This window comes from Carya illinoinensis, chromosome 2, assembly GCF_018687715.1.
Source record: "Carya illinoinensis cultivar Pawnee chromosome 2, C.illinoinensisPawnee_v1, whole genome shotgun sequence".
NCBI classification, from domain to species: Eukaryota; Viridiplantae; Streptophyta; class Magnoliopsida; order Fagales; family Juglandaceae; genus Carya; species Carya illinoinensis.
In genome coordinates this window covers 30,260,841-30,283,115 of record NC_056753.1, presented here as the reverse complement: position 1 = coordinate 30,283,115, position 22,275 = coordinate 30,260,841, and the positions used below count along the sequence as shown (strand labels likewise).

Genomic DNA, 22,275 nt, shown 5'->3' with positions numbered 1-22,275 from the left:
GCATTTATCAAGTTCCCATGCCCAAAATTACAAATCATACATAAGTGGCGTGTAATAATAGTAGTAATAAGAAAGTGACCTTTTGTTTACCAACTTCAGCGGACCTTTTGGGCTTTTGTAATCACGGCCTACGACAACAGTTCATTCATTGGATACGAGTGTATAAACCCCGTTTGGGCTTTGGGAACGTCACAAGCAATGGACTCATATCCAGAAAAGGTGCCCTTACCGGCCATTTTTTTCCTTCTACATAACACCAGTACCTTAAGCATCAATGGAATCAGTTTAAAAACTCCTTTATTAGAGAGGGTTAAAAAAATAGATGGTACAACATTCTTGTGAACTCTCTGCAGGGGAACGTCAGAATCCTTATTTTATCAGAGCACAACCATGGTCCTTCCATTTGGTATGTAACATTCTCGTCCGCCATGTGCAGGGCAGCTGGATCCATGTTTTACGAGAGCAACACTCAATCAAGCAGCAATTGATACCTAAAATAAAATAAACCAATTTATTCATGTTTGACCTAATTCATATTCTTTCATATTTCACGGCCATTGCCCAAGCGCAGAAATGGAATAAGCACATACAGTGAAACACGTTCCAATTGCTTGCGACCATACGTGCGATCTTTGCTTGAACAAAATCCTTCAGCCATGAAAATACAATCAAAATAAGAAGGGAAATCATCAAACGTCATGCGTGCTAAACTAGGAAGACAATAGAGATAATAAAAGATACACTAGTCATCCATTCTATACCAAACAACTACAAGAATACAATAATACTACATTTGCAAGAACGAACATCCAGATTGAGGAGCTCTCGGAATATAAGATAAAAACAAAAGCCACAGGTAGGGCAATAAGTGATACCAAGGCTTAATAAACCATCATGCATCTTATACAATAACATACGAGAGAGAGAGTTCCCCCCTCACCCTGGGGCAGCTCCCTGTCCAGACCAATGGCAACTTTTAACACACAAAACATCTTAAATTCAACACTAAGAGCCTCCTCATCCCTGATGCATATTTCATTACTTTTCCAAAGCGTATGTTAAACCTACCACAATGGAGAGAACCTACTTAAGTTCCTTCCATTATCATCCTTGGTCAAAACAAAAACCACAAGCAAAGCTCACCGTTACCCCCACTCCCTACTGAAAGTTCACAAGGCATTCCCCTGTAAATTCTTCCTTCTATCTGGGTTATTGAAATATTAGAACTTAGTTTCTTATTTTATTCCTCAACTTTGTTAAGTCATAATCGCAAAGAGTTAGGAAAAACTCTTGGAAGATATAGATGAGATTACCTAACAAGAAAGCCAATTAACAAAAACTTGTACATACCCCCACAATTAAATCACGGTCTCACAAAATCCCAGTCTTCTTTTGTCATGTCAAGAAATTCAACAGCTCCATCTTCAAACATAATCTGCAACAACGTGCATATATTCCCATAAGCTCATTATGCTCATCTAATCAACATTAACTAACAGAGAGCAGTCTCTTACCGAGTGTCTTTTGGAAAATTTATCAAAACGTTTAATAATCCCAAAGGACCTGGAGCATATAAAGCATAGAAATGACATGAAACTAAATTAAAACAATTAACTGAATTAAATCAATATCAAATGTTTGAACAAAATAATATTTTCGACATTCCGAAAATACCTCTCGTTCATGGGGCGAGTTATCCTAACAACTTCACCAATGCAATTACGGGAGCCTGTTCTTTGCTGGTTACGAATATGCGAACTCCCTGAATGAGAAAGTTACAAATATGAAAATCAAGGAAAAGCTTCAAATAAAGCAATCATAGAAATCAAGACAACACGAAGAAAAATTGATAAAATGTGAAGATATGCAGGAAAAAAATCCTTACCTACATGTAATCCTCCATTCCGATAAACCTTCCCAAACAAAAATCCAATAATTAGTCCGTGTTATTCTGAACTTTAAAATTAAGCATGCAAGACACACAGGAACAACATAAGCAGTCATTGATGCAGCTAGACATTTACAAAACCAAGATGCAATGAATCATAATCAAATTAACATTCACAGATCCAACAGTTGGGGGATTTCGATGGTCATATGCTATACGAGGCAGCTCCTGCTTAAGTCCACTATCTAGAGGATTACGGAAGCCAAAGGGGAATTGTATGACGTAGAAAAACCAGAGAATTCATATTTTACTATTTTAGTGATCCTATTCTTAAATAAGCGTTCCCCCAAATAAGGACACCAATTTCCCAATTAGTATTTGGGATGTTATATAACTTACATACACTTTATACACGTGTATGTACACGAATGTGTGCGTGTATGTCTACAAAATTTATACACGCGTGTATGTCTAGAAAACCTTATCACACTTGACCAGGTGAAACTTAAACTCATCCCCCACCCCACTCCAATCTCTACCGGTGGGTTGGGAATTAAAAACTAACCTAGTTCTTCTTGGGAAATGGTTGCGGCAATATAAGACGGAGAGGGGAAACTTTATGGAACTTGGGGATTGATCTTGAGCACAGGTGTCTTTTTTTTGTGTTTTGGGGGGGGGGGGGGGTGGTAAAAGGGATGTTTGGAGTGGGAGTTTGGAAGCACATACAAAGAGGTTGGGGGGTGTTTGCTCGACACAATAGAATTGTGATGGGTGGCGGATTTAGAATAAAATCCTAGCATGATTTATGGTGTAGAGATTGAGCTCTTAAAGACACATTCCCTACAATTTTCAGGATTGCGTGTGAACAGGAAGCATCAGTGGCGAATCTCAAGGAGATGTCCAATGGCTCAATCCATTGGAATGCAAATTTTATGAGGGCAGCTCATGATTGGCAAGTTGACAGCTTTGCTTATTTTTTCAAAACCTTGTATGCCATGAGATTAAGCACTCAAGGAACTGATAAGTTGTGGTGGAAACCTGCTAGAAAAGGTGTTTTCTCTGTCTGCTCCTTTTATAAGACCCTCACCAATCCACAGCATAATAGCTTTCCATGGAGGAGTATTTGGAGAAACAAGGCGCCTCTTAAGGCGAACATTTTTGCTTGGACAGCTTCTCTAGACAAGATTTTGACTATGGATAACCTATGAAAATGCCGAGTGATTGTCGTGGACTTGTGCTGTATGTACAGAAGGAATGGTGAGACTATGGATCATCTTCTATTGCACTGTGAGGTCACTAGATCACTATGGGATGATGTCTTTAGAAGATTGGAGTTAGCCTGGATTATGCCTACTATGGTGGTTTAGCTTCTGGCCAGTTGGAAGAATTTGGACGGAATTCCACAAATCTCAGCCATGGCAGATGTTCCTATATGTATTCTTTGGTGCCTATGGAAGGAACAAAATGATTGGACTTTTGAAAATAAGGAGCACACATTGGAGGAGATTAGAGTGTTCCTTGTTAAAACTTTGTTCCTATGGGCGAGTGTCCTAGATGGTAATGACCTAAATTTTCTTAATTTTCTTGTTTCTATCTCTTCCTCTTAGCTAGGTGTAAACTCTTGTATAGCTCCTGTGTACTTGGGCTATGCCTATTCTTATTAATATAAATATCTTTACTTGTAAAAAAAATGTCTAGAAAATTCAATAATGGAAATATAAATTGGAAAATGGAACTGGGGTTTCATATCAAACAGCCATCCTATACGTAAATCTTTTCCAGACAAAACTGCTTTCAATTAGAGAGATGAAACAGCCACCTGGTATGCTACTAGTTTCAATGCGGCATCTGAAGACATCTTAGGCTTGGTAGGTCTGACCCCTAACTTCCTCCTGCAGCCAGCAGCACCACAATGGCAATCTTGATCTGCACCAAACTGAACAAACCTGCTAAAACTGTTAGACTGGACTACGAGAACACAATAGTTTATAAAGTTATTCCAGAAGTATTGCAAGTGAGGGGATGCAACTAAAAAGTTGTGTGAGGGCTCATACTGATAATCATAGGTCAAATGTTCGCCCTTTTTTATGTTGCGGGTTGCAAATATGCCAATTCTTGTTTCCCCATCAATTATCCTTTAAAAGAAAAGTATTGCATATAAGATTAAATAAAACTATCAAGCACAAAAACAACATGAAGGGTCAGTGGAGAACCATTTTTGCATCTCGGTATTTGGACAACAACTATGGTTTATATATCTTGACTTGTTTCCCTTGTATGTCGCATCAATTACCATATCTCGATTAATTTCACACAAGTAAAAGTTTGTCTCTCCACGGTGTTTCATATTCCATAGCCTTTCCTCACATGTCTTGTCATCAATAACTGCATATAAAGAAGCAGCAACAATGAATCAGCATCTAAAGTAACTGAGCATGATAGACATAAATGGTGAAGAGACCACCTTCTCCAACGTATTCTATCACAAACTCTCCTTGTTTGATATCTTCATCCGCCACTATTCCAGAACCACATTTCTCAGTCTGCAAGCAACACCTTAATTTAAATAGGTATTTTTACATGCAAATTCATTCTCTTTTGAGAGTTTGAAGTGACAACGTGAGAATGTTATGATAAAAATTAAGATCAATTGAAACAAACACAAACTCTCAGAATAGAAGATAAAGGAGTACCAAACAATCAACTCGAATGACAGTATCAAAAACACTGAATATCTTTGCCAGCGTGTTGTGTGTGCATGTGTAACCACAAGCATAGTGTGTCTGTCTCTGAGAGAGAGGGAGCTTTACCAATAATGAGAATTGATAGCCACAACAAATACTCCAGAACACGAGAAAGTTGATAATAACTATTTGGCACTCTTCAATTTTGATTATGGAAAAGAAAAATTTTGCATGTTTATCAAAACAATTAAAATGTTTGGCAATGTGTTGCATATGCGCATGTGTCTGTGAAGGAGAGAGAGTTTTATCAAACCAATAATATAGAAATGATAGCCATAAGGAACCCTCTAGATTAACAGGAGAAAGTTGATAATAACAATCTGACACTCTTCCTGTGCACCCCCGGGATTAGTCGGGACTTTGTTCTTAGACACCCGGTGCCAATAAAAAAGAAAAAAAAATCCAACACTCTTCGAACAAAACAAAACAAAAACCATTAGTTCAAACAGCAGAACCAGATTGAGGTTCACCTTACTTCTTTAATTTTTTTTAAATTACCAAGTTGTCAATTACAACTTTCTTTCACTTGTTAAAAAAATACAACTAGCTTTCAGTGACTGTGATTCAGTTCAAAGAGAGAAAAATCTCATGGAAATCAGTCAAACCAGTAAGATGGCAGGTAAGTATCTCAAATATTTTGCGAAGACCTGGTAAATATCTCAATCTCTCCAAATGCAGGCCCCCTTCTTTGCCCTGACAAAGATTTGGGGAGTACATGGTGCCTAGGTTATTACATTCATATGGAATTCCAAATTTTTCAGTTTTCTATAATTGGCAACAAAAAAATATTAGCTGCACAGAATGCATGCATAGAAGAATTTTTTTTTTTTTTTTATAAGTAAACGGTAGTATTAATAAGAATAGGCATAGCCCAAATACACAAGGTATACATGAGATAACACCTATCTAGGTCGCTAAATAGGACAAAAGGAAATCATGTACATTTAGACCATTGAAATCTCTGGCAATAGCCCATTGAAATAAAGTGCTGAAAAATAACACGCAAAGCTCCTCTAGTGTGCTCCTTCTCTTCGAATGTCTTTTTGTTACGCTCTTGCCATAAGCACCACATAATGCAGACAGGGACCATCTTCCAAATAGCTTTGATCTGTGAAGTACCGCCCGGCATCACCCAACTCGCCAAAAGCTCAACCACTGAAGCCGGCATCACCCAGTTTAGGCCTACACAACTGAAAAGTTCGCACCACATAACTCTAGCTGTCTCACAATGTAGTAAGAGATGATCTACTGTCTCACCAGCTTTCTTACACATACAACACCAATCTGAAATAATTATCCGTCACTTTCTTAAGTTATCGGTGGTCAAAATTTTACCCAGGGCTGCTATATATGTGAAAAACAGTGCTTTAGGAGGCGCCTTGTTCCTCCACAGTCTTCTCCATGGGAATTGAGAATTCGGTAAAGTTGTAAGGGCCTTATAAAAAGAGCGAACTGAAAATATACCCTTACCCGCTGGTATCCACCACAATTTGTCAACGTGCAGTCCATTCGGTTTCTTGGAATTTAGTAGACGAAAGAAGGCCTCAAAATTATCTATTTCCCAGTCTTGAGCTGCTCTAGTAAATGTCACATTCCATTGAACTTGATCTCCTGAAAGGATCGTGAGATCCGCCACCGCAGCTTCTTGATCGCTTGCCACTCAAAAAGCTAAAGGAAAAAAGTCCTTTAGTACCACCTCCCCACACCCAATATCCTTCCAGAATTTTATAAGCGTACCTTTCCCCACCACCAAGCTAGTATGGTTAGCAAATGCCCTCCATCCTCGTCTTATACGCCTCCAAATCCCCACACTGATCGGCCCATTCCCCTCTCTAGTACACCAACCTCCCCAAGACCGACCATATTTACAATCAACTACTAGTTTCCAGAGAGCGCCCAATTCCATATTGTATCTCCATAGCCATTTTCCCAAGAGTGCTTGATTAAACAATCTCAAGTTCTTTATCCCTAGTCCACCTGAAGGAATTGGTCTACACACCTTGTCCCAACCAGCTAGATGGAACTTAAATTCTTCTCCCATCCCACTCCATAGGAAATCCCGGTATAGTTTTTCAAGCCGCACCGCCACACATGCTGGGATGGCAAATAGTGATAAAAAATAAGTAGGTAAGTTAGAAAGAGTGCTTTTGATAAGGGTCACCCTCCCTCCTTTTGACAAATATAATCTTTTCCATCCTACCAATCTTCATTCTATTTTCTCAATAACTGTATCCCAGATCGTTAAGGCCCTTGAAACAACCCCCAATGGTAAGCCCAGATAAGTCATTGGGAAAGAAGCAACTTTGCACCCAAGCATGCCCGCTAACTACCGAGTATTACTTATACTACCAACTAGTACTAACTCAGACTTATCAAAGTTCACTCTCAGCCTTGATATTGCCTCGAAGCACAAAAGAAGCGCCTTCAGAGTACTAAGTTGGTCCTGCTCTGCCTCGCAGAATATTAAAGTATCATCTGTGAAAAGCAAGTGTGAAATCAAAATAACGCCCCTATTTAATTCACCCACTAAAAATCCTACCATAAAACCATTGTTAACTAGGGCCGTTAACATCCTGCTCAGTGTTTCCATAATGATAACAAAGAGAAGTGGTGACAACAGATCTCCCTATCTTAACCCCCGAGAACTATTAAAGAAACCTTCTGGGTTGCCGTTGATCAGAACTGAAAATCTGGCCGTTCAGATATACCATCTAATCCACATACACCATTTCTCTCCAAAACCACATCTCTTCAATAAATAAAGGAGGAATTCCCAATTTACATGGTCGTATGTCTTTTCTATATCCAGCTTGCAAATAATCCCTGCACATCCACTTTAATCTACTATCCAGGCATTCATGGGCTATTAAGACAAAATCTAGAATTTGACGACCCCTTACAAAAACGTTTTGTGGTTTTAAGATTATCTTATCCAAGGTCGCCCCTAACCTGTTTGCAAGCACCTTTGAGATGATTTTGTAAACCTCATTTATAAGGCTAATAGGCATAAAGTCTTTCACCTCCGATGCCCCCGTCTTCTTCGAGATTAAAGCAATGAAAGTAGCATTTAGACTTTTCTGGAATTTTCCACCCACAAATAATTCCTGGAACACATTCATAATATCTTTCACAACCTCCCAGCATGTTTGAAAGAACCCTATCGAGAAACCATCTAGTCCTTGTGCTTTATCTTTTGTCATTCTTCTGACTACTTCAAGTACCTCAGTTTCCTCAAAAGCTCTTTCCAACCATGATGCAGTTTGTGGCTCAATAGAATCAAAGCTGAGTCCATCCAAATTTGGCCTCCATCTCTCTTTTTCTGTAAAAAGTTTTTCATAGAAACTTACCACATGTTCCCGGATCACAAAAGCCTCCGTACATTCGCTATCATTAATCTATAGCATCTCAATTGTGTTGTTTCTCCTATGAGAGTTGGCCACTCTATGGAAAAATTTTGTGCATCGGTACCCTTTTTTCAGCCACAGTGCTCTTGACTTCTGATGCCAAAAAATTTCTTCCAAAGATAATACTCTCTATTTTTTAGCTCAGCTCTGCCTTGTGTGAAATTTCCTCTGGGGTAAGAACCCTATCTTCCATGAGCCTCTCTATACTCTATAGTTCCTCCAGCAGGGTTTTCTTTTGTTCCCCTAAGTCACCAAAAGTTTGAGAATTCCAAAGCTTTAAATCATTCTTTAAAACTTTTAATTTACCTGCAAGTATGTGAGAGGGACTACCAAAAAACTAATATGATGTCCACCAATGCCTTACCCTTTCCACAAAACCCTCACTTTTAAGCCACATATTTTCAAATTTGAAATAATGTCGACCGTCTTGAATGCCTCCTCCGTCTAGTAAAATGGGGAAGTGATTTAAGCCCACTCGTGGCAATCTCTTCTAGCACACCTCTGGAAACTTACTTTCCCACTCCGGCGAAATAAAAAATCGGTCTAATTGAGACCACGTTTGGCGATTAGACTAGGTAAATGGACCTCCTGTGAGTGGGAGATCTATCAAGTTCAAGTCAAAGATGCAATCTGAGAAATCTGTCATAGTTGAGCAAAGGCGGTTATCTCCAAATCTTTCGCTAGGGAATCTTGTGATATTAAAATCACCACCAATGCACCATGGGAGGTCCCACCAAGTGTGTGGTCCAGCAATTTCATACCATAATTGTTTTATGATATTATCAACATTTGGTCCGTAAATACCTGCAAAGGCCCACATAAAATTATCTTCCACCATCTTAAATGAGTAAGCCACTGTGTAGTCTCCTATATACACCTCCATTTTTTCTATCACTCTTTTATCTCACATCACAAGAATACCGTCAGAGGCCCCATTTGAAGCCAAATACACACAATCTACATACAAACAGCTCCACACGCTTCTCACAATTTTTCTGGTAACCAACTTCAGCTTTGTTTCTTAAAAACAAAAGATGTCCGTCCTCCATTCCCGAAGCAAATTTTTTATGCACTGGCACTTATTAATCTCATTTAGCCCACGCACATTCCAAGACACAATTTTAGGCTTCATAAAGAAACACAGTGCCATTCCCTTTAGATCTATCCCGACTTGAGCTACCTTCATTTAATGACCAGTTAAGTCTCTTGGGTTCCCTCTGTTTCTTGGATCCCATTTTTTTATGATGCAGAAGGAGTGCTAAAAATTGTTCTTCATACCCTACACACTTCAATCCCACCACATGTTAAATATCTTTTACCTTATTAAACACCCAAGTTGATGTCTCAAACTCACCAGATAACACACAATTCAGTGGGAGTGGAGTGCTGTCCCCACTCTCAATATCCCCTTCCAACGAGTTGCAACCTTCCCATTTAACCACAGAGGTCATATTATTTATCTCTTGAGACTCCGGCACCAACAAGGTGTCAGTACTCACCCCTAAATTTCTTTGAGGAAGCCCCACGATGCTATCATCCACTACCTCCAAGTTCGGCTCATCTCCATCTTCCACAATTAAATCAAGATGCTCCACCATGGCAAGAAATGTCTCATTCTGATCAACTTTCATTTCCATTGATAGAGTCGGCAGCCTCTGTACACAAATTTCAGGGAAGAACGAGGACAGATGATCTCTTACTGCAAAACTCTCCTCATGTGAAGGTAATATTTGCTCCTCCGTCGTCACCGGCGTTTTCTTTTTCACCTGAAAAGATTCCGCCGTCACCGGAGTTAAACGGGCGGCTCCCCCGAACTATTCTGTGTCGAATCCAGTCTGAGATGTTCTCCAGGGCCAACTGAGATGTTCTCCAACGCCAACTGTACCGGTGGTACCTTCGGTGCCTTCGCCGTCAATGTCTGTCCCATCGCCAGCACAGGTGGCCGTGGCACCGCGTCGTCAACCTCACCCGTGGCCTGCGCTCGTTGCCTCCAAACCTTTGTGTTTGGTAAAGGCCTATGGGCTCCACCTGCACCTACGTTACCTAGGCTGGGCCCATTACTTACCCGTCCATTAGGAACCCGCCCATTAGGCCCAAATATTTCAGTTGTCAATCCATTAGGAGCCCGCCCGTTAGGAGCCCTCCCATTTATTTCAGCTAGGTTAATTCCCTCAGAGATGGGCTGCTTGCCCTTCGAAGTAGGCAGGGCCCCCATTCCTATCCAAGGCCCGTCGTCTGGGCCCACACCCAGGTCCACCCATCTGGCCCGTCCTCAACCTGTTTCTTCAACCAATTTAAGTTTAGTTGGAGATCTTCCAACTAGTTATGCATTTCAGTCATTACCCGAAGGTAAGTTTGTAAGCCAACAATTTCCTTGTCACCCCCCTCACGTCCCTACAAGCCTTCCGAAATGGTTCTCCTCACCAGCTGCCTATCCCATGCAGCACTATCACCTGGCCAGGCCTGTTGAAGCGACAGAACCCTACCAGTCTTCTGTTGCAGGGCCTCCTTGTATGACCGTGAGGGCCACTGTGGGTGCTCCATTAACATCACTGCCCGTGCTGCCCTGGTGAAACCACCATCTTGCTCCATCTCTTTCAGTGTCTCCACCATTTTTCACCAACCCAGACCTGCGATGTCTTTTGGAACAAAAATACAGTTTCGACACCCACCCCCATAATATCTACCAATGCCATGAACACACCCTGCAGATTTGAGCACCTCTGTGCTATGAAGCCCCTGTCACCCACTCTGTGGCCTGCAAAGAAATCCTTCCTCCCAGCTTTCACACAGTCGTCCAAAGCTTTGGTGAACCACCTAGCTGTGGTTAGCTCCAATCCCATCTTCTTAACCAACTTCCACCCTTTTTCCGTGATTAAAACCCATCGACCTTCCCTCGACACCACGAAAGACTTATGTTCTATCACTAGTCTTTGAGAAACCCATTAATCTTATTACGCACTCAAACTTGCATGATCAAAAACTCTATCATCACCATCATGAAAAAAACTTTACGAGGAAAATTCGTACGGAGAGAGAAAGTATATGAGATCTACCCCAACTTGCATAGAAGAATCTCAAAGAGAAGTTAGAACTTATACCTTCACCAGTTTCATCTTCTTCACAGGTCGGTTCTGGAATGGCTTGTTAAGGCATGAACTCCCACATTTACATCCAGTGGAGCAACTAGAGAGAAGCATCCTATAGGAAGAAATTGTCAAATAATCAGATGGAAATTCCTAATTGTATCAAGAATCTTGTGCTTAGATGAAGTACGTGTTGGCACAACCACACGCACAAGAAGTCGGCTCTAACACATGCAATGTCCTCATAAAACAGCATTTTAAATCGGAATACTATCTAAATGCATGAGTAACCTTGTGTTTGATAAAATAAGAAGACAATAGGAAATTAGAACACCATTGATGTTTTCTTTTTTGATAGGACAAACACCATTGATGTTTGAACCAATATTGTTCAAATAAATATTTAACTGCTCATCCATTGAAACAAAAGCTTGATGTTAAAATCATCAGATGTTTCAGAGTGAAATATAATTACATGATGATCTGATTAGAACTATAACCAACTCAAACTATAGACATATAAGGCAATGCAACTGTGATTCACCAAGACATTCCTTACCCACAATGGCAATCTCTACCACACACACTAGAAGATCCAGGTGAAACACTGCAGGAACAGAATATACCATCATCCTCAAGGCGTCGTTTAATCCTCTTTGTGAGATATATATCTTGAATTTGTCAATATCAACAAAAAGGAAACCATAGAAGCTAAATAGACAGATGAGAGAGATCGAGAACCAAACACTTCGGAACATATTAAATTACAAATCAAACTGGTGTGTCAGCTGAGCCAAACAAAAAATGACTGAAATTGGGGCAATTCAAATTGGTGATACATATGAACTATAAATGAGTGTGACCGGGAAAAAAAAAAAAAAAAAAAAAAAACGACGACTTAATAAACTGATTAAAATTGCAGCAATGCTACATATGCTGGAGCCACAACCAATTTGGTCTGTAAACTTGTCATGAAAACTCTTCATAAACTTCACATTAACAATTTACACAAGTATAGCACGTGTACATAGACAAAATTTTGATAATACATTTTAAAAGGATACTGCGCTTTATAAAGGTGTAGGGCGTAGGCTTCCATTTGTTAAACCAATCTGGAAGTTCGAAATCAACAGGATTGCCAATCTGCTTCATCAAATTGTTGAATACACCTCCAACGTGACTATGCTCAGGATTCTGATAAAAACAAAACGGCAAGAAGCAGGAACTTAATAATAATAATAATAATTCAATTACCATTACAGACTATTGTACCCTGAAACAAACCTGAATGAAACAAACTCGTAAACACTACTTAGGCAAGATGCCAAGAAAAACTTGAAAAAGAAAATAGAAGGATGGATGTGACTTCACACGATTCATACACTTGTTTTTAGCAAAGACACCACATTTGGAGGGCAAGAAAAAGGAAGACGTCGGAATCCCCTTTTTCTTTTTGGTGTGTACATCAGAGATATGGCAAAGAATAACGGGGGTAAAGAATATGATTGATAAGAAAAAGAGTATTAATGCCAAAGCATCCAAACTTCAGAGAACCTTCTTTGTAGCAGGCATGGAATCAAATAGCAACGAAACCGCATGAAACCCGAGAAAACAAGGGCCTACAAAATAGATAGGGAGAGTCAAACATCTGGCAGTACTGTGTTTTACCTGGAAAATAGAAACAGATAAAGAAATGTGCTTATAGAATCGACGAAGAAAATTCAGTGCAGGACCGTCAAGATATGCCAGGTTGAAAATAAATAAGAGACAGTAGAAGCCTGCTTAAGACCTAATTTCACGGCATCAAAGCCCGGGAATGGAAATACGAAGTGAATGAACCGTAGAATAAGAGTGGATTTCATGCTAGGTTGGTAATTCGACCATAGTAGCAGCAACAGTAGAAGAAGAAGAAGAAAAATAAGAAATGGGAAGTAGTAGGGAGTGTTTGAGGCTCACCGGAGATAAGGAATCCGCTAACCGCGACCAGTGTGGCACGGCAGTCTCCACCAGCGCCCGACCTAATCCCACACGGATTTACTCTGACAAAAACCTAGGCGCGCTCGTTTATTTTTTTCGCCCGTTTGGCCCTATTTATGTATTTTCTTTTTCGTTTTTTTCTTTTACGCATAACGAACAAATGTCTAACGAGCACAAATGCGGGACGGAAGTTTGAACCATAGAACAAACGACAAGTTTTGTTGTTATAACTTGAAACTTTTATGCTGTGATCGTTAAATTGTTCGGAAAAAATTAGGCTTCAGCCACGAAGACAATTAAGGCTGCGTTTAGAAGTTGAGTTAAAGTTAAGTTAAATTGAGTTTTTTTTTTTTAAAATGAATAATGAGTTGAATAAATTATGTGGGACTTATTTAAAACAGCAATATTACATATAGTCGTGAAATTGTAAACGTCACGCAATCGCTTTGAAAAAGAGTGGGGTTCACGATTAAAATATTAATTTTTTTCATGTGCATCCCATATTAATTCATTTTTTTAAAGTGACTTCACGCCGCTTGCACAACCACAACTGTAAATATCATTTCTTTATTTAAAATGAATTTAAATTTATTTAGATATTAAGATGAATTTAGTATTATTTATAAAAAATTAAAAATGGTTATGTATCTCACGTGTAAAGAGATTTTGAGTTAAAATAAATTTAGTAATTTGATAATTGAGTGTTTGAATGTTAGACTCAAGTTAAAATTAAATTGAACTGAGTTGATATCAGTTGAGTCTTGCAACCATATGAAACATTGGTAATTATATAAATTGATATAGCTTTATATGATATCTTAAATTTATTTTATATTAAAATTTATTTATAATCTAACATATTATATTAAATTGTAAATTTGTAAATATATTTTTATAAAAAAATTTATTATCCAAATTTAATAATCTCGAATAGGAAATGAGACATATGAAATATATTACATATTATTTATTACTCGATTAATATTATCCAAAATATTTATATGGAAAGTAATAAATATTTATATAATCTATTTTACATGTCTCTCGCACAAGTTTGGACAAAAATTTGAAGAAACCTAAATTTATATTAATTCAGATTTTGATATTTTAAAAATATTATCACCATAAGGAAAAATAAAAAATAAATTTCATGACACCAAATTATGGATGTTACTAGACTATAAAATTGATGGCAACTTAATTATCAAGATTGTGTTGTCCATGGATTTATGAGATGAAATAATCTATAAATGATAGTGAAATAATTTAAATTGAGATATTTTATGGAGTTTTGGAAAAAGAGAAAGAAAAATTGAATAAAAATATTATAAAATTTAAATATTGTTATAATATTATTTTTTGTTTTGGGTTTTGAAAAAATTAAATTATTTTTTATGTTTTATTTAGAAGTGTAATGATTATATGAAAAAATTAAAAAGTATATGCGTATATGGTATGTGGCTGTTGAGATAATATGTGATGAGACGAGAGATTCTTGCTATCCAAACTAAGCATGAACATTGCATCCATACATTTTCTTAAATCTTTCTAAGCTTTTTTTTAATTGAATGGCATTGGATGTTCAAGAACAATGTCCTGACTGATCTCAGAGGTACACAGGCTCTCAAAAAGAAGTTTTCTATAAGCGCACATTAGATAATTTAAAAAGAAAATCCATCAATCCGATGATCCTTAAAAGATAATTTACACTTAAGAGAATTTGAATTTTAGAAATGGGGAGGATACTCCAAGCCAAGGCCTTTACCTTCTAAGCCTTTTCTCAGGAATGGCTCCCCAATAGATAGGAGAATTACTAGAATATGTTTTGATAACAAAAATTTAACTCGTGAACTCGTTAACCCAAGTTACTATTTTACTTGAGATAGGGGAAGATTGCATGTAGGTTGTATGATATCCTCTATGCCATGTGAGATAGAGATTTGGTGAATGTTATCTTACATTGCTTGACAAAAATAAATTTGTAGGCATTATAGTGATTTAAACTTACTCAAATTATACTATATTAACTAGTCATTATGGCGATTTCAGCAGCCCGGATCCAGCAGTAGTAAATTCTCAAAAGCTTTCGACCTTGATTCGCATGACATTCAGCCAGCATAATGTACTCTGAATTGATTACTTCCTATCTATATGCTGCTATATACGTGGTAATTGCATATTGTAGCCGGATAACTATGGAAGAATTAGTAAATTGAAAGTTGAGCATGGATCAAGTCAAAAATAAATTACTCCCAGAACTGTTCTTAACCCTCCCCTCCTTCCTGCGTTCTGTTTGGGCTTATTGAGGAAAGATTGAAGGGGGACACCATCAATGAAAATCAAGTGAGTCAATGAAATGAAGAAATGCTACTAGACTTTATGTGATAGCCAATGGAATCGAAAACAGAACCTTGTAAATACAAGTGGTCTAGGATAAGCTTGTCATCATGTAAAAAATGCAAGATGGTCAGAACTAACACATGAGATAAATGATTTTATCTGGTATCTGCTTGGTTAGATGGTTAAGAGGGGACACAAGTATATACATAGAGGAGAAAATCTGTATAGAATTTGTTTGTTAGGATCTAGTGGTAGCAAAAGGTCAAAGACCATCATGCTGTTCTTTCACCACCTGCCCTTCCTCCCGTCCTACGTAGAGAGCTTGTTGGAGACGAATGATTATGTTTCTGCCTATTAATATTGTTTGTGTTTGCTTCTTTGTAGTGCAGAAATTTTGAACCTCTTCGCATGCAACTGTTTGGGCACTTGATCACGGGCAACTCCTCTAACTGAAGATTAATGCAGAGGATTGAAAAGTCAGTGTAAAGGTTGGAAATTGGGTTTTATGCCAAATTCCACAGGCTTCTCATCAGCACCACTCCAACCGTGTCTCTAACATTTGTAAGAGATCATGTACATTAATTGGCAAGGCGTGCTGTGTGAATATGGTTTATCAATTACCGATGTTAGCCTTTCCTTAACTTGCATATTCAAAACTACTACTTGTTTTGACTTTGGAACTGTAAAAGCATGTAAGTGGGTAACTACTATTTGATAATGCACCTAACATCCTATCCCATGTACTTCACGCACATATGGGCACTTAGAAACTCTATCTAAAGCATCAGATTCAATTGTAAAAGTGATCCTAGATATAGTTTGTTTTATGGCTCAGTCTCCTCCCATATACCCGTGATTCATAGGATAAACTAAACTGAAAGTCAACATCGTAGCTCGTTTTACCAAAAAAACATGTTACGGATTAAGGTCGATTTGTTTCGAATTGCTGTTCGAATTCAGAGGCTTTAAATTGGAGAGGGATAAATAAAAGACTGTTTGGAATATTTATAAAATATATTTAAGAAATCTTACTATACCGTTTCAGTTCTACCTCATTTTGCCTTATTAATGTGACCACGAGGCTTATTAAATATATTTAAAATATATATTTTTTCTTAATAAGCCACACCATATTAATAAAGCAAAATAAGGGTATGATTAGTGCGCATAATAGCAATACTCAATATATTTATTTCAAATTTGAAATACTCAAATTTGAGTAACAATTCGTGGAAATATTTTCTTCCCGATGTTTATAGCCGACTGAATAAAATTAAATTAAAAAAAAAAAAAAAGAACCCCAACCGAGTCCCCGACTATAAAATGTTTTTTTCAGATAACGAGGCATGAAGCTGAATGAGGGAGCACTGCAAATGCAGGAGGCGTACAGATATGATTCCACTTGGTGGTCAAGATGGATGCTCCTTCCCCTTCACGTTTGCATTCACCGCATATCAGTGATGATGACGATGTTCCTCTGCCGCCAGCGCCACCTCTGCTCATAAAAAATATCCCCTGCCGCTGCCGATTGCGACTGTTCATAAAACATTGATCTTGTGTGAGTCCAAGAGCGTTGATGACACAGAGTCCTGATGTTGTTCCATTTATCTCACTGGGAAGCTGAACGGAATTCACCACCTTCCAGATGAGGTTATTGCAGTTATCCGTTTCCTTTACTCTTACATTATCTTGGGGCTGTTGTTGGCTTCCCAAGATCCACCACCACTGGTATTGGTGGCCGCTGGTGTTGTTCTCGTTGGTGATGGTGACATTTGCGGTGAGACCTCTGGGACTGACACTTGAATATGGCCAGGCCCCATCGATTCTTGACCAAGATCCCGTAACTGGGTCGTAGCACTCGGCATCAGACCTGAATCGTCCTTGGCTATCTGTGCTGTACCCACTGACGACCCAGAACCTGGAATCCCCCTCCCAGGAGAGACCCTGGCACTCGTCCCTCTCCTCTGCCATGGGTGGCAGCGTCCTCCACTTGTCCGCATCTGCATCATATACTTCTGCCGATCGCAGCGCATTCTTCAGGTTGTCGTGCCCCCCCGCCACGTAAACCGTCGATTGTCCCACGATTCCACATGCAAAGAAAGAGCGTGCCACTGACATGGGGGCTGCACGTCTCCACCGGGAACCGCCGATCAAATCCAGGACATACACATCAGGCACCGGTTCTAAGGTGTTGGGGTCCCAGCCACCCAAGAGCAGGAGCTTCCCAGATGCGGGAACTGCCACGCACTGGCAGAACATGGGGATTCCCACATATCCGCCACCAGGCTGCCTCATCATCATCCGGCGCCAAGTCTGATTGGTGGCGTTGTAGATGCTCAGCCCATATTGAGTTAGAAGCGGGCTAGAGATCTTTGCATCGACCTCATCTTCCCTGTTGTTGGACTCAGAGAACTCTGTTTGTGTTGGTGAGAGACATGGAACTGGTTGAATAAGGAAAACCATATGCTCGGCCATGCCGGATCTGCTTCTTTCTTGGTAGAATGAAGGATGCATGATCAATCTTCGCCAACCCCGGCATACCAAATTCATGGTGGAATGGAATTGGTGGGGCACTCTCACCAAACAATCCATGGCTATCTCATCAGGCAGGCCTGGAATCAACTGCTCTTGTTGCTGCTGCTGATCATGTTTCTTGAATTTCCCAGTACTACTCTCTGCTTGACCCATTGCCTGTACTATATTATGATATCTTCCAAAAGTGAATAAAATTGTACGAAACTGGATTTAATTATTATATAAGATAAAGAAAGATTTAAAGCAGAACAAGATATACAAAGAAGTAAAAGATGTTTGAAAAAGACATTAATGAGAAGAATAGGAGAAGGAAACAGTGAGGATATTGGGTAAGTTATAGTAAACTTGCAGAGTGAACGTTGTTTTTGTATGTAAAAGGGATGGGCACAAAAACAGTTGAGAATCAGGCAGTGAATTCTTAAGGAGAGGAAGAGGCATTTATATGGTAAAGGACTATGAGAGAGGGAGAGACGGGAGTGTGACCTTTAGGTTGGGGCATATAGAGTTACACCTTATGAAGTAGGCTCTCTCCTTGGAGGGGGAGTGGGTTGTGAGATTAGGTTACAGAGATCTGTCCTCTAGTACTTCTGCACATAATTGTTCCATTGTTTTGTGGGTGCTTCTACCGAGATCGAGGGCTCTACCGATAGAATGCAAGCATTATTATTTTTTTAAAATATTAAAAAAATTATTTTTTAATGTTTAAGAAAAAAACCAATAATGCATTTCTTAATGTTAAAAAAACAAAACAAAAATAAAATAAAACTGCACCTATCGGTGCAATTAATCTATCATGTTAGAATATTTGTAATTGACCGTTGGTATGTTTAGAGAAAGAGAAATGATATTTATAGTTTTAAAATATACAAATTTTGTATTTTTTTAAAAAAAAGTAGGTACATATATGACCTATACGAAAAAAATAATTTTTTAACAATAAACTTTATTCTTTTTTTAAAAACATCGTGTATGACTTACACATTCTAAAACTATATCTAGTATTAATCATATATATATATATATATATAATTATTGTGGTTAACCAAATATATTGATTATAAAAAATAAGGGAAAAGAAAATAAATTTCAGAAGGGGAGTTTCATAAACACACAAGGTGTCCACCCCTATGTAATAACATCTACATTAGTTTAATCAAAATCATCGTTAAAACTTGATAAAAAGTACATAATTTTTTTAACTTTAAAATCTTCTTATCCATAATCATATATTAGATTAGTTATTAAATTTATTAAAATAATAATATAATATTATTTTTTTAATAATAATATGTTTTCATATTTTTTTAATAATAACTATATGTAAATTAATAATTTTTTAAAGCTAGAAAGTGATCTCTCTTCCCCCGTTACAAATATGTTTATTTTTTATTACTACTTGAAAGATTTACGTCCGTGGATATTTTTTCAAGTTGAAAAAAAGTTTTGGGAGGGACCATCACCATTTATGGAATATACAGTATTGGTACCAGTGGGAGGAAAAAGATAGAGGGTATTAAATTGAAAAAAAAATATACAGCTGATAGTAAACAATAACCCTTTAAATTTAAAAGAAAATCAATATTTACTGTTATTCAAAATTTTTTATAAATATTTTTAATTGGCTAATCTAATATAACTGCATTTTAGTTATATTCATCGTATTTTATATTTAAAAAATTTTAAATATAAGCTCATACACTACAATCCACATATTACATATTTTTTTATTTTATTAAATATTTGATATATGGATAATGAGTATAAAAATTTAATTAGTTAATTTTTTAATTTTTTTAAAAAAATTAAAATATATAATGTGTGAAATATGAATAACAAAACTCTTTATATTTAGCTAGACTTTTAATTGAACCAATACTCTTAATAAGTGGCTACAAAGTGAAGCGAACGTGCAAAACCCCACCGAAGGGAATATCATAAAAGTGAAGTCTTCTAGAAGGCAATGAATGGCAACAAAATAAACTTAAATAAACAAAAGAAAAGGGAAGTACCAGGCTGTCCCTGCTTGGCTTTTCTGGGTTTAATTTTAACCGTAAGTGGATTTTCAATTTTTCTTTAAAGATTTAAGAAAGTTATTATTAATAATTTTATGTATTTTTTTAAATATTTAAAAATTATTTGAAAGAAAATAAAAAGTAAGCATATAGAAGTAGCGTCAAAAATAAAAAAATATTCTCACAAGCAAAAGCAAATAGGAAAACATTAATTTGAGGCTACCTTTGAATGATTAGTTGAATTGATATGAATTGAATTTTTTTTATAAATAGCGGTGAATTGAAATAATAAAATGAGTTTTATTAAATTTATTTAAAATAAGTTTAGATGTTAAGATGAGTTTAAATTTATTTATGACAAATTAAAAAATATTATGAGTTTCACGTATAAGAAAATTTTATATTAAGATAAATTTAATGATTTAAAAATTATATATTTAAATGTTAGATTTAATTTAAAATTAAATTAAATTAAATTGATGTCAATATACTCTAACAATTACCAAAGAAATATTTGCGTCACATCCTGAATCTATAAGAGAATGTGACCCAGCTAATCAACTTAATCTATATAGAATTAACACTCAACTGGGGCTATGCCAATTCAATCCTTTCCTTTTCTGATAGGGTTAAGGTCAAGAGTGCCCACCCTCGAAGCCGAAGGTGGTTAATTACCTTTGGATAGGCTTAACCTATGAGATATGGCTGCCATGACAGTACAGTCGTGGTTGTTATGCCAAGTAGCTTTTATGAGTAAGAGGATAAAGAAGATAAGCAGTGTTATATGGAAATATAAATCAACATCTGCTCTATTTCAATAACTAACACATCAGTATTTTAATAATTAACATGATAATATATAATTATATACGTAAAAATTGATAATTTGAATAGTAAAATAAGATGAGATTAGATGATTTTAAATTAAAGTAAAAAGTTGAATAAAATATTATTAGAATATTATTTTGTGATTTAAAAATGTTAAATTATTTATTATATTTTATATAAAAATTTGATAAAATTATAATGATGAGATGAAATATTTTTAAGGATAAAAGCTAATGGTTGTTATGTCAATAAATTATGGAACGAGAAAAAAAATAATGTTGGGGTGACTAACAAATATGCTGACCAAATATGCACACCAATGCAAATGAGTTTTTTTTTAATGTTTTTTTTATCCTTTTTAAACATTTTTAACCGTTAAAAAAATATAAATTACTAATAGTTGCTTTTTAACAATTAAAAAAATAAAAATATATGAGTAAAGATATTTTATGGACATATTTGATACAAGTGATGCTAGGCTACCGCCCAGTAATGACAGCTGGGCATGCCGCCTAGCACAAATTTGAATTTTTTTTTTCAAAATTTTTCAACTTATTTAAATAGTTTTAAAAAATAAAAATTATATATTAATATATTAAAAATTAATTTCTTAATTGTGAAATATAAAATTTTAAAAAAATAATTACATGAATGATAAAAATAAAAGAGCAAACTCAAGTACATATTAACATTTTTCATTTGATAATCATACTATTATTTTTTAGGGGTGTAAAAAAGGGGTGAACTGGTAAATCGGATTCGACCGGATCAAACTGATGGGATCGATCTAGTCTCGAGTTTGATTCGGCTCGATATTGATTTTATTTTTCTTAAAATTGGTTAAAATCAATTCGATTCTGATTTTTTTTTTCTAAAATCGAACTAGTTTATATATATTTTTTAATTTTTTATTATATATAATTTTTATATATAATATAAAATATTTTTGTATTATATAATAAATTACTAATTAATATAATATGAAATTTTAAAATTTTATATTATTTTATTTATTGTATTAATATCTATACTAATATTATATAATACATATTAATAGTTATACTAATACTATATCACTATATATTATAATATATTACTATATTATATATTATAATATATCATTATAATTTATAATATATATTATAATATATTATAATATTATATCATTATAGTTGTGAACATTGACTGAGAATTAATTTATTTTTTTGTTTTTATTAATAAAATTAATTTTCATATATACCCACATGGACGGAAAGGACCATTAGGTGCAGCAAAATAATAATCTTCTAGAAGCCCTCAGAATTCTTTTGTACTGTACCTAAACTTTGCCAGACGGGTGGCAAATGGACACGAAAAAGGGTAAAAAAAATATCTTTGAAGGGTGGAGATATAGAGACCCCACACCACAGCAACCAGTCAATAAGTCTTCCACTAAAGAAAAAAGGTTTGATAAGATGGAAA

At 36.3% G+C, this 22,275-nt stretch overlaps 2 protein-coding genes across 2 annotated transcripts; both read right to left on the bottom strand.

The window, feature by feature from the left end:
- Positions 1 to 209: 209 nt before the first annotated feature.
- Positions 210 to 13,238, bottom strand: LOC122300816 (histone-lysine N-methyltransferase ASHH3-like). The gene is made up of 15 exons (XM_043111713.1): positions 13,079 to 13,238; positions 12,677 to 12,741; positions 12,187 to 12,316; positions 11,682 to 11,793; positions 11,138 to 11,237; positions 4,353 to 4,431; positions 4,102 to 4,273; positions 3,943 to 4,023; positions 3,708 to 3,834; positions 1,886 to 1,913; positions 1,675 to 1,762; positions 1,515 to 1,563; positions 1,351 to 1,435; positions 591 to 648; positions 210 to 491 (listed from the first exon to the last, which is right to left on the bottom strand). The coding sequence occupies exons 2-13, from the start codon at positions 12,692 to 12,694 to the stop codon at positions 1,364 to 1,366; spliced, it is 1,056 nt and encodes a 351-aa protein (XP_042967647.1). The 5' UTR covers positions 12,695 to 12,741; positions 13,079 to 13,238; the 3' UTR covers positions 210 to 491; positions 591 to 648; positions 1,351 to 1,363.
- A 3,363-nt stretch (positions 13,239 to 16,601) lies between these two features.
- LOC122300815 (F-box/kelch-repeat protein SKIP20-like) lies at positions 16,602 to 18,535 on the bottom strand. The gene has a single exon (XM_043111712.1). It carries the CDS (start codon positions 18,125 to 18,127, stop codon positions 16,772 to 16,774), a length of 1,356 nt encoding a protein of 451 aa, XP_042967646.1. The 5' UTR covers positions 18,128 to 18,535; the 3' UTR covers positions 16,602 to 16,771.
- Between the last annotated feature and the right edge of the window lie 3,740 nt (positions 18,536 to 22,275).

What these genes read in the sequence shown, in the direction of transcription:
- LOC122300815 (XM_043111712.1), bottom strand. Translation starts at nt 18,127, where the DNA reads ATGGGTCAAGCAGAGAGTAGTACTGGGAAATTCAAGAAACATGATCAG.
- LOC122300816 (XM_043111713.1), bottom strand. An exon ending in CATTTGACCTATGATTATCA is followed by an intron (nt 3,835 to 3,942) that starts GTATGAGCCCTC and finishes CAGTTTTAGCAG; the next exon opens with GTTTGTTCAGTTTGGTGCAG. An exon ending in GAATGGAGGATTACATGTAG is followed by an intron (nt 1,763 to 1,885) that starts GTAAGGATTTTT and finishes TTTCTCATTCAG; the next exon opens with GGAGTTCGCATATTCGTAAC.